This window comes from Muscardinus avellanarius (genome assembly GCF_963383645.1).
Source record: "Muscardinus avellanarius genome assembly, chromosome: X".
In the NCBI taxonomy this organism is placed as follows: Eukaryota; Metazoa; Chordata; class Mammalia; order Rodentia; family Gliridae; genus Muscardinus; species Muscardinus avellanarius.
The window spans coordinates 120,674,812-120,688,745 of NC_137792.1; the positions used below are offsets into that span (position 1 = coordinate 120,674,812).

At 33.8% G+C, this 13,934-nt stretch overlaps 1 protein-coding gene across 1 annotated transcript; it reads right to left on the reverse strand.

Annotated features, from left to right (window-relative positions):
- Window positions 1-463: 463 nt before the first annotated feature.
- Window positions 464-994, reverse strand: LOC308278532 (protein MAL2-like; the record flags this gene model as incomplete). The annotated part of the gene is made up of 1 exon (XM_080718350.1): window positions 464-994. The coding sequence occupies one exon, from the start codon at window positions 992-994 to the stop codon at window positions 464-466; it is 531 nt and encodes a 176-aa protein (XP_080574476.1).
- Between the last annotated feature and the right edge of the window lie 12,940 nt (window positions 995-13,934).

Here is a 13,934-nt window from a genome sequence, read left to right on the forward strand (position 1 = left end):
CTATTAGTATTAAGTATTAGTATTACTTATTAAGTATAAGTATTAAGGTTTGGGTGGCTGAGCGAGCACACAAAAAAGATACTAATTTTTTCATGAGCAACATCTGTGTACTTCATGGGCATAAGTAAATTTTTTTAACAAATAAAAGGGGAAGGGGAGGGAAGGAGAGGGGGAGAGAGAGAGAGCGAGCGAGCGTGAGCAAGCGAGCGCGCACACGCGAGAGAAAGGTAGATAGCTATCAAGATTGATCAGGTATAAAATGAAAGGCTACTTCTCTCTTTAACATCATAAAATTAAAATTCCAACCATGAAATAATCCAAAACTTGCACCTAAATTTCCTCTATATCCTAAACAAATTACTTTGGGAATGTTGTTACATCTGGACAAACTGATATCCAAATTGATCAGACATACAAAACAGACAAACAGAACCAACATTTGGCTGTTGGTTTCCAAGGAGTGCTATGGTCGCCATCTTCGTAGAGCCAGACCCAAACTGCAACCATAACAAGCTGTCGTCACAAAGGCAAAAATTGTGGCCGCTACGTTTATGTTATACTGGTTGTCGCTCAGGAGCGGCTGCAAAGTCAGGGTTGTGTTGCAGTGTAGATCATGCAGGGAGGTGGCTGAGGCCTCCAGTAAGAAGGCTCCAAAGTAGAAGACGAACACTGTAAAATGGTAAGCGAAATCCAGGAAGTTCCAGTTGGCATCAATTTGATTCACCACACCAGAGAGGAACACGCCCAGGAAGAGGAGGGAGAAGAAAAACGCCGTCACAGACACAAACATGACCCATCCTTGCATTAGAGGTAGAGGAACATTGGAGGAGGCCACCAAGATCCAGACGAGCCCCCCAAACAGAATCTCCAGGCAGACGAAGGCGCCCGAGTAGGTCCGTAGGATGTCGGGGCCGGCGGGCAGGGTGACCCGGGGCGCCGGGAACGACACGGCAGGGTTCGGGGGCGGCGGGACTGGCGCTCCGCCGGCGGACATGCTGCCGCTGCCTGCTAGGTCTCCGCGCGCCGCCGCGTCCCGGGATCCCGCCGCCGCCGCCGCTCGGGTCCGCGGGGTCCGGGCGCTCCAACTGTAAGCATTTAAACAATGACTTTTATGTTAACAGTTTGCTAGTGTCCGTATTCATTAGAAAAGTGGGCCCTTGTGAGGGAGTGTTGACACATGTCTGTAATCCCAGTACTTGGGAGGCTGAGACAGGAGGATTTCAGTTTCTAGAAATGCTTCAGCAACGTAGCATGACTCTCAGTAATCTAGCAATAACTTGTTTCAAAATAAAACAAAAATGGCTAGGGGTTGTAGCTCAGAGATAGAATGTCCCTGAGTTCAATCTACACTCCGCTTCCCCACCACACACACATACGATGGATCTTCAAGAAAGATTGAGAAGGTCTGGTCTGTGAAATGTTGGAAGATTGGCCAGATGACACATAATTATAAGATTTCACAGATATTATATATTGGTATATTAAACAATTATTAATTATTTATATAAAATATACAGCTTCACAGATGTATGTTACCAACATTTTAGCAATATGCCTAATTAACATTTTATCTATCAGTAATATAAACTGTTATATTTCAATTAGTTTTCCCCATAATAAAATTATATCATTAGTGTGTCTGAAATTTAATTTATAAATAACTTATTCTTGAATGAGCACATTGAAATACACATATTTAAGTGTTCATATTATAGTTCTAAAAGGTTAAGAGTAGAGGTCTAGGTTCTAAAACATAGACATGTCTCAATCACCTGAAATACATCTTATAACTTTTATAATTATTACCTTTTCAACTTGTTTTATTTGATTTTTTTATTAAGAATATTTTACAGCCAGTCATATTGGCACATGCCTGCAATCAGAGTACTTGCGGTTCTGAGATAGGAGTGCCGCAGTTTCTAAGGCTAGTTGACTGAAACTTAGGAAGACCCTATTTCAAATTAAAAGAGAAATAAGAAGGGTTGGAAGTATTGCTCAGTGATATGGGAGACTATTTCTAGGTTCAAACCTAAGTACAGTAAAAACACAAAAATAATACTTTGTTTAAAATTCTTTTCTTTGGCATTCCAACTTCCACTATTTTATCAACATATACTTTGCAACTAACTCTTTGTATAATACTGTCTACTTTCTATTAGTCACTTTCTAATACTTATTGGGATTAGTTGAGTAAAGAGGCATAAAAAATTTGAGAAATTAACAAGTCCATAATGAATGAAATTATCCCCTTAATATTAAAATAGCCTAACTATTCAGCCGGGCGTGGTGGCGCACGCTTGTAATCCCCGTGCTTGGGAGGCGGGAGGCGGAGACAGGAGAATCGCGCAGGTTCGAAGCCAGCCGCGCTGGCGTAAGAGACCCTGTTTCAAAAATATAAAATAGGTCTGGGAGTGTAGCCCGGAGGAAGAAGGGCTTCCAGGAACCCCAGTACCACCAAAAAATAAAAAAATAAATAAAAAATAAAATAGCCTAACTATTCAAGTTCATAAAGAGCTCTATTGCAGGTTTAGTCCAGAATCTTAAGAAGCTGAAGTTGGATTCATGACAATTATGAGATTTACAGTAACACTACAGTGAGTCTAAAACTTATATAATTTAAAGCCTAATATGGAAGTCTGACACAGTGGCACATGCCTGTGTTCTCAGTACTTAGAAGGATGAAACAGAAGGATTATATGTTGAGGAGAGTCTAGCAACTTAGAGAGGCCTTACGTAAAAAATGGTCTAGAGATGTAGCTTGGAAGTAGAAATTCCCTGGGCCCAATTCCTAGGACCACCCTCCAAAAATCAAATCCTAATATAATATAAAAAGTTATTGATGAACTCCAAAAAATACATTTCAGGAAACCATTACAGATATAGATTGACCAGTTCTTGAACTCGAGAGTAATCAGAAAAACAGATAAGGGAAAAATCTGCCAAATACTTAATTTTCCTATAACATTTCTACAGAGAGATATGTTATTGTAAATACTGGGATGTGGGGCCGGGCGTGGTGGCGCACGCTTGTAATCCCCGCGCTTGGGAGGCGGAGACAGGAGGATCGGGCAGGTTCGAAGCCAGCCGCGCTGGCTTAAGAGACCCTGTTTCCACATAAAAAAGTAAAAAATAGGTCTGGGAGTGTAGCCCGTGGGAGTGTATCCCGGAGGTAGAAGGGCTTCCAGGAACCCCAGTACCACCAAAATAAATAAATAAATAAATACTAGGATTTGTAGCCATATAACTTGTAGGTAATAAATTTAATAAATTTAATTTTCCTAAAGCATATGATTATATATATATATATATAAATAAATTTTTTTGGTGTTACTGGGGTTCCTGGAAGCCCTTCTACCTCCGGGCTACACTCCCAGACCTATTTTTATACTTTTTTATTTGGAAACAGGGTCTCCTAAGCCAGCGCACGCGGCTGGCTTCGAACCTGCACGATTCTCTGGTCTCTCCCTCCCAAGCACAGGAATTACAAGCCTGCGGCACCACGCCTGGCTCCAGTATGAATATTTTAAAGATATAATAGTTATAAGATTAGAACTTTTGTTATAATGTTTTCATAAAGAAATTTTAAAACTGTGTGACATAGTTTTTATTATACTAAACTTTAGTGTATTTAAAGATCAGGAACTCTTACTCAAATCTGGCAATGCATTGTAATTATCCATTTATTTTTTTTTTAAATTATGTGAGGAGATCAGATTATCTGGCATGGCATTACTTTAGTATTGGAAGTAAATGTTCTGTTATGTATGCTATGCAGTCATTTCATTCAAACAAATGGAATAAAGTTATGACTGTTTACCAATTAAATTTTATGAAATTTAGTTTGAGAGATAAATATGACTTGAAGCCGAAATATATTATACAAATAATTCCTCTAGAGGATGTTTAATTATTTAAAGAAGACATCACAACTAGTCTCTTAAACAGATGGTCAAGACAATAACAGAAAAAGTTTTAAGGAGCACGTTTCAAAGCCTGGTTTTCAAGGTCCACATGAATATCAATGAAGTACATGAACACAAAACTGTTCTACTAGGAAATTTTTTCTAGGAGTGATGATAACAATTTTGAATATAATATCGGCAATCAATACAGACATAAAATAGTAAAATAGCAAAGAATATCTTCTAATAAAAATATTTTCCTTTGAGGATATTAGCATAAAAACTAAAGTCTTGTGTTTGTCATCCAAGTCAACTAGTCAAACACCTAGAGGACACAGACTCTTAATAGAAAAATAAATGCATATTGTGTAGTTCTAAATATATTGATAAATGGTATTAGTAAACTATATGCTGGGATGTTTGTGCTGTGTTTTTCTAAATAATTATTGTATTCTGGTGACAGATATCAGAGAAATAAAGAAGCAGTTACAATAGCAGAGTTTTATTAATATAATAATAATACTTACAATACACAAGGTAGCCATTTGAATTAAAAGATCTTAGAAGACTTCCTAGAAGTGATGACTGAGTTTGAAATATTGAATTGTACAAGTAAAGTATTTTCTTCTGTGTGTTTGTTATTTGGAGATTAGGAGTAATTATAGAGTAGAAACCCCTTAAAAAGAAAAATAATCTTTAAGAGAAACATATATTAGATAAAATATAGGAGAATTACTTTTAGGGTCATAATTGAAAAAAAAAGGTGAGTTATAATGATGACAACTCTTCAACATATTATTGAATATGCTAGACAAAGAAAACAATAGGAAAATATAAGGTATATATATTTTAGAAGAGATGTTAAATTGTCATTGTATGCAAAAGTAAAAATTATATACTTGTAGAAGACAAATGGATTAATAAATCTTATAATAATTCAACAGTTTAGTGATGTGCTTATAAAGCAGACAATTGTCTATATAGTGTCTAACTATATAGAATGTCTACCTATGCAAAAATGAGTTTGCAAATATGATATAAATGTTCAAAAATGTATAATGCCAACAAAATCTTTAAATATGTAGACCCTAATGATCCCAGTTTTTTCCATCATCCCAGATATGGAAGAGCAATAAAAGCTTAATTTGGTTAATAAATATGCCACTTATGGTAATTTTGAAATAATTATAGTTTGTAAAAGTAAAACCGTGGGATTTATGGGTAAATAAGAATTAGTTTTCCAATTTAGTTCTAAAATATGACCAGCATAATGAATGGTAAGTAAATTAGCAATACTAAACTTTGGTCTAAAAATAAAATCAGAACCCTATTGAAAACCATATAAAAAAAAAACCCTGAATTCCTGGAGTTTAATGTAGAAGGGGGTGAGACCTTCTACACAAGACTTAACATGCAATATATGTTTAAGTATGCAAATTTTTAAATCCATATGGTAAAAAATTACAGGTAAAATAATTTGGAATATTATGTGTATTTATTAGAAAAATATTATAATGTAGACATTAGAGTTAAAGTGTACAAAAAATCTTTAAAATTGACAAGAATTAAAATTTAAAAATCATTTAAAATGAAAAAAGGGCATATATAGAAAGAGGAAGAAATTTAAATGATTAAATACTAATGAAAGTATAATTTTATGAATACTTAGGAAAATACAAATTAAAATAGCAATCAGACATCTTTTATGACTTACTAGTGGCAAACATTTTAACCATAGAAATATTCATTATTGTTAGGGACTTAAAGTGGCACCCACATAATTACAGTAATAAAATTATTGAATTACTACATGTAATAGTGCATTTGTAAGAACATGGATGAATCTAAAGAACATTTCGCTAAGTATAATACGCTAGTCCCAGAAGGATAAACACCAAATGATCTCATATACATGTAGAATATATGAGTCAAACTTAAAGCAGAGAATTAGAATGATGTTTTCCAGAAGGAAAGAAGAGAGGCAATGGAAGCATATGGGACACAGATCCAAATTTTGACTTAGAAAAGAGTAGTGCGTTTTGTGATCTATAGTATACCACAGTGACAGTAGTGAATAATAATGTATAGTATACTTCAGAATTGTTAAAATTGTACATTTCAAATATTTCACCATAAAATGCAATAATTGAGATAAAAATATGTTAAAAGGCTTTATTTGATCATTCCACACTGAATGCACAAATACAACATTATAATATATACCAGAAACATACATAGTCACTTGTCAATTTAATGTAAACAAATAAAACCAATAGTATCTAAGATCATGTCATATAATTAGTGCTCCTAAACTACAAACTATTTAAATGGTCATTCAATAAAAGGAGGGTTTTAAAACTATGATATACACACATCATATAATGCAGCTATTTAAAAATAGAGGCTGGGGCTATATCTCAGTGATAGAGCATATACTTAGCATACATGAGGTCTTAAGTTCAATTCTTAATATCAAGAAAATCTATAAAAGAAAATTGAGTTATTTAGCTATAGCGGTCAGAGTTCTCTAATGAAACAGATAGAATTAAACATTATACATGTCTGTCACTCCCCATATTTATCGATGCAGTTGATTCTCATTACTCATGACAATTATTTCTATAAAGTCACCACAAACATTGAGTTTGTTAATACTGAACTGTTTCTCCTTGGGGAAATGCACAGACACACACACACACACACACACACACACACACACACATGCTTCTTACATTAATTTTATCTTAAAGTCCCTACACAACTCACCCAACTAATTTTTTTTTTACAAAGAAGAAAGACAGTTTCAACAATGTAAAATAACTGTCTTATAAAATGTCCAGTAAAAGGTTCCAAAACAGGTATTAAAACCCCATTCAATTGGCCCCAGAACCCAGAGTTTCTTGCAATTAAAATAAAATCTGGTGATGTCTGTATTATTTCTCAAACAAGAAGGTAGAACATAGCCATATTCAGCTTCAGATGAGAACATGCACATGAGATAACTTTTTGCTACTGTGCACATGTATAAACATGACCAATATATTACTATCAGTATTAATTTCAGGGTTATATAATTTTTTACTGGTATGTGATCTTATAAATATGGAATTAAAGAATAATGAGATTCAACTATGGGTGTATGTGTATGTGCATGTAAGAACATTTTAAATACTTAACTAACCTCAATATTAGAAGCATAAATCCAAAATCCATAGCAGAAATTGATGCTGTAGTCTTTAAACAGAATTTTTCTCTGAGAAGCTTCTGTTTTTACTCTTAAGGACTTCAACTAATTGAATGAGATACAGATATAGTACCAGTATTGGGAAGAGGCTTCAAAATGTATTAATGTACCAGTATTGGGAAATATTTTCAATTTTCAAAATATATCTTTTTTTCATGTGTATAATTCCTACTCCTTAACAACTACTGGTAAAACTGACCTACTGGGTGTTAAAGAACTGGGATTTTGAGAATAATCAAAAAAATTAAAGAGCTAAGAAGAAAACAGCCAATATTTGGCCTTTGCCCTCCAAGGTCAAATAAGACCCAGGGATGACAGGACTCCTATGTGTTCTGCATTTCAGGAAGAAAGAGAGAGATAAGAAACAGGTAAAATCAACCTTAAATTATGTTAAAACTTACTGAAAGGTCTAATGTTAAAATTGTGAGTCACTAGTATATGAATGGGCAAGTATACAAATGGAATATAAAAAGACAGTTAAAACATACACACACACACACACACACACACACACACACACACACATACACACACAATATTGGAAATTGGGACTAAGGAGAAATAATACTCTAATAAATGAAATTAGAAAAGATGACTCACTGAAGAAAAATAAAAAATAAAGCTTGAATTTACTCTGTATTGAAAAAATAAAATCTATATTGATTAGAGAATTGAATATGAAAGAAAACAGTGTAAAAGTTTTAAAATTTTGGAGAATAAATTTATGAACCTTTGAATAGAAATGAATTTTAGTGAAAAAAATATATACATATACATATACTTATACATATACATACACATACACACATACATACATACATATATATATATTGCAGTACTGGGGATGAAACCCAGAGGCATTCTACCTCTGAGCAATACCTCCATCCCTATTTTCTCTTCTTTATTTTGAAACAGGGTCTCACTGAGTTGCAAAGGGCCACAGTAAATAGTAGCTGAAGCTGTCCACAAACCATGATCCTCCTTTTTCAGCCTTCCAAATGCTGGGATGACAAGCATGTGACACCATGCCCAGCTTAATTTATATTCTTATAAGCACAAAATATGAAATAAACATTAATAGGTATGACTACATTAAAATAAAACATCTACTCAAACAGCATATTTAGCCAAACATTCATTTATTTTCCTTACTTAAGAAACTTCTTCAAATCAAGGGGACCTCAGGAAACAATAGAACACTGAGCAAAGGATATTAGTAGGCAATCATAAGGTGAAAAACAAATGGCTATTAATTATATAAAATATGTGCTACCTCACTAGACATCAGAGAAGTGAGAATGAAAATAAAACATGGGTTACCTCTTTTTAGTCATTATATTAGTAAAAGATTATAGTCAACCATCATGTACATGATGCATATTCACAAACGTATCAAAGTCAATCATTAAGCCAAACATGAGAAGGAGGGAAGAGGAGAGGATGGAGGGAAATTGGGGAAGGACTAATTGGGTGATGTGTGCATGTATACCTCTACCATCTTGTACTCCATTAAGATATATGACTACAATGCACCAATACAAATAAATAAAGATGTAATAAAATTATAGTCAAGTTATACCAACCTTTGATAGTAAGATGGGAAATATTTTACTCACTGTTGGTAGAGCCATAAACTTGTTCAGCTAGTTTTGACAGCAGCATTTCTGTACTTATTAAAGCTGACTTGATGTATACTCTACAATTTAATGATACTTCTATTTTGGATATTATCAAAAGAAAAACTCACACAGTATATTCATAAATATATTCATTCTGGTATTATTTGAAGTAGCAAAATGTATGTAACCCTAGTGACTACAGGAAAAAGTTTAGGTAAAATGCGATATATATGAAATACTGATAGACATGCATAAGTAATTACATAAAATCTACCTTGAAGGATATAAGTTAATATTGCACAAATTCACTATACTCAACTACGGTGATTGCAATTTGAAGTAACCACTCTCCGGATGTTGCAATTATTCCTCTAGCCTCTTGTTCAACCATCAAAGATAGATGACTTTGCATTGTCAGAACTGCAAAATGGCTTCATATCTTTATGCATTCCAAAGATAAACAGTAGGAGAAAGATTTAGGTCAAAGGAAAATTCAGCTAAGTTGCAATTACTCACCTGAGAAATAATGTTTTTCCTGCAATCTCCTGCTGGAAGAATACAAAATTACTTTTTCTTTGGCCAAAAGTAAATTACACTGACACTTCATTCTGTACATATAAAGAGGACACATAAAGAGCTAAATATTCTGTGTGTGTGTGTGTGTGTGTGTGTGTGTGTGTGTGTGTGTGTTGTTTGTTACTGCAGATTGAATCTAGAGGCATTCTACCTCCAAGATACAATTTTGGCCCTTTTCACTTCTTATTCAGGGACAAGGTGCTTCCAGGTTGCTGAGATTCTTGCTAGGTTGTTCAAGCTCTCCTTGAACCTGTGATTCTCCTCTCTCAGCCTCCCAAGTACTAGGATTACAGGCATGTACCATCATGCTCAGATAAGGTAAGTATTCTAAATGAGGACATCTCAACTTAGAAGAAAGAGTGAATCTGTTTGGAATGGGATAAAGATAATGTGTCAATGTCAGCAGTTGTCAGTGTCTAAGCTGAATAGACATTAAATACATAATAGTAGAAAAGGTTATAGAAAAGAAACAAAATCTCAAACATGGGATAAATAATAGTAAATAAACAAATAAAAAGAGATCATGTAAATTGTGATATGGTACACTGAATCAATACAATCAGCATGTTTATGTTCAACTGAATCAAAAAAATCAACAATACAACAAAGTAATGAGAACAACAAATCAAAGAAAGATACTATGTTAAAGAAGACATATTTGAGGCACTGAAGACATTCAATATAGAGCTGCAAGTGGTGAGAAATAGTTAAATAGACCTTTTTGAGCAAGATAAAGTACTTTGGATTTTTATCCAAAGATCACTTGGAAATCTGTTGAAGGTATCTTCATCTTTTGCACTAATAAATGTACATTTATGTAATTAGGATATAAAGCACAGTCAAGATTTAATAATTATATAAGGCAGTCCTATATTTACCAGTGTGAGTACTAAGAAAAGTAATCAAGTCGGGTCTTAATTTCTGATTTTCATCATAAGATTTTGCAGGTTTCAATAGGCTATGTGGATAACATTGTTTGGAATGCATTGCAAGATGAAATTGATATTAGATGCAAATTATGCTTATATTTCAAGGTGTGTTTATTATAATGCACATACAAGATTAAAAATGTACATTCTGTAGCCAGGCGTGGTGGTACATGCTTGTAATCCCAATATTTGGGAGGCTGACACAGGAGGATCATGGTTTGAGGACAACCTCAGTTATATAGGCCCTCTGCAACTCAATGAGACCCTGTTTAAAAATAAGAAATAAAAATAGTGCTGGGGATGTAACTAGGAGGTAGAATATCCCTGGATTCTATACCCAGTACTGCAAAAAATGTGCATTCTGGAATTATATATTGATAATAATTCCACAATCTTGTGTCTAAAAACATTGAATTTATAACTTAAAAGGATAGATTTATTGTACATGGATTATATCTTAATAAGATTCAAAATATCTTATTTTGAGCATAAATAATATTTAACTTTTTGATGTTGGAACCTGGTCTGAATAATAAATGTATTCCTATATGCATTCCTGTATTAAAATCTCATGAATAAGACTTTCAAAAAATCTTTAAAAACTTATAGTTTAATATTTAAAAACGAAAACACAACTTCTTATTATAAAATACTTAAGAACTTTAATTAATTGCTTTTTGTTAGTTAGGTGAACCGAATATAGTTTGAAATAGCTCAATGAACTGTGTATGATTGACAGTATATGAATGTGAGAGGATTTTGACAAAGCAATTATCTGAAATTAATTTGAAATAGTTGATCATGCAGAAATTGGATTTGCATTGGAAATTTATTTTATCATTTTTATGTCAAAACATAAACACCAATTTCTACCTAGATTTTAAGGCAATTAGAGTAATAGGCTACACAGTGCAGTTAAAAAGTAAAGTTATGCAGTGATCATGGTAGATAAGTAAGGTAAACACAACATATTGTACTCCAAATTTGGATTAGACCACTAAGCTTGATGATGAAAGATAGTACACAATTTTAATTTGTCATTTATATGGTTATCTATTCTTTGGCATCTGGCCAAGTATCCAGTTTCACCCCCAGAAACTTTACTTGAACTCTAACTACATCTCACTCTACCAGACAAGTAGCATTAGGTGTCAATTTGCAACATGCCCACGTGATTATATCTTATGTTTTGCATTAAAAATAATAAGAAAATGAAGGATGAGTGTATTGAAATTGGAGAGTATGTTTCCAAAGTATTATGATTTAAATTTATTACCATGTTTTTAAACTTATGAGAACTTAGTTATAGCTAAAGAGAGAGGGCTTCTTTTTTTACATCACTCCAGCTATTTATTCTTTGTACTTTTAAAAAAATCTACTTTTATACTACCTCCTGAGTTCTTCACTGTACCTAATTTAGGAAAATATCAGGTAATGATAGAGCACAACTTTAGGAGTAAAATGTCAAGCCTTTAGTCTTAGATTATTTATTATTTGCTGTGTAATTTACGTAGATGTTTTTGTTTTGTTTTGGTAGTAGGGATCAAAACCAGGGGTGTTCTACCTCTGAGGTATAACCCCAGCCCTTTTTTATTTTTGATTTTATGACAAATTGCAGGGGCTGGCCTCAAACCTTTGCTTTTCCCGTCTCAGCTTCCCATGTACTGGGATTAGAGATGTGTTGCCACTGAATTTAGCTACACAGCCAATTTTACAGAAAATCGACCTTTACTTTGCTCTACTCTGCAGACCAGTAGACTGGCAGTTACATTTTCCATTAGCCACCCAGAATTTCTCCCATATCCTTGCCTTGCTCTCGAGCCCAGATTGACTTATGTCTTGAATATCCATAGAGCCAGTGAAAAGAAAAGCATAGATGTTCATTGGATTATGTACACAAACACACACACACACCCCAGATGAAAAAGTGATAGAAAAAAGCAAAAACTTCAGGCATTTATAATCTCTCATGATAAAAGATTTAGTAATAAAACTTTTATTTATTTATTTATTTATTTATTTATTTATTTATTTGGGAGGATGCTGGGGATTGAGCCCAGAGAATTTCAACCTTGGAACTACACCCCCAGCACACCACACACACACACACACACACACACACACACACACACACACACACACATATATATATATATATATATATATATATATATATATAATGTATGTATATGTATAATTAAAAAAAATTCAAAACAGTGTCATACTAAGGTACAAATCATCCCATTACGTTGCTGAGTCTGACCTAGAATTTTCAATCCACCTGTTTCAGCCTCCCAAGTACTGGGATTACAGATGCACATAATGAGACTCTTTAAATTAGTGCCACTCCTTTGCATTCTCTAAATTTGCTAGGAATTGAGGACTCTCACACAACTGCTCAGTTCTCCATATCTGAGCTTCTTTTTCTGCTCAGATGGCAGTTTTTCCACTGGACAGCAGAGTTTGCCTTTCTTAAACTCACTGGGGGGAACTTCCTTTCAGCTTATTGGAGGGGAAATTGCCTATCTCACTGAGCCACGGCATGTCTGGCATTGGTTGAGTATATATTCTTTTTATTAATTTTCTTTCTACTCTAAAAACTGCTATTTCTGGGTTTCACTTGGTTGGGGCTCTCCAGGTTGAACTTTAATGCTTTCCCACAGCTTTCATACCTCATCATGCAGTTGCAGAACTGTTGCTTTGATTCAAACTTGGGGAGAAACTGCTGTAGGAGTACTTCTGTTCTGTCATTTTCCCTTCCCCTGTGGCTGAACTGGGATATTACAGACAATATCTTCATTTAACAAAGACAGGAGATATATTAATTTATGTTGAAGTGTACTTTAGCTGGAATATCTTTGATACATATCTCTTATGTATAAATCCTACTCTTTTGTTAGAATTCAGTCTTTAAAAGGACACTCTTAATAATTCAGTACATAGCACTTTCTATACAATTCACTCAGAGTAATTGTAAAAGAAGTAAAGTGTTTTACTTTAATTGAAGAAGTATCTAATAAGTGATAGAATTATTGTATACAATAGAGTTCCTTTATTAAACAGGTAAATTTTCTCCAGTTGTTTCCAAATGGATTGCTTTTAAAACAGTGACTCTCAAATTTTAGAGCCATAAGAAATAACCTAGGTTTGTGCTAATTGTTAAAAAATTTGTATTTTGGGGTCCTTCCCAAGACAGTGAAACAAGACATGCCCAGAAATCTGTATTTTAACAAGCTTTTTGAGAAATTATGAAAAATGGCCCTTGACCTAATTAAAGAAACACTCTTCTTTTTCTCAGATAATTGTCTTCAAAGAAGTTTAATCTAAATACATATATCCTTAGATTTGACCTTTAATTTTTTTTTGCATGTGGAAATTGATTTTCAGGCAAAATAGTTTCACGTGAGCTGACTCTGGTCAAACTATAATATCTATTACATAAGAGAAATCTTAAATGTGACACTTTTCTTTACTAGGCACCAGTTTTGTATGCCCTTGCCAAAGCAATTTTTTTCCCTGCTGATATACAGTTGGGGGCCTTTTATTCCTTGTATCAGCACAGTAGGTGATGTCCTAAGTCAGCAGGATAGAACTAAGAGCACTATTCCTTTCCATTCTACTCAGTGGGGAAGATAGACAATTGCAGGAACCCTTAAGCTAAATT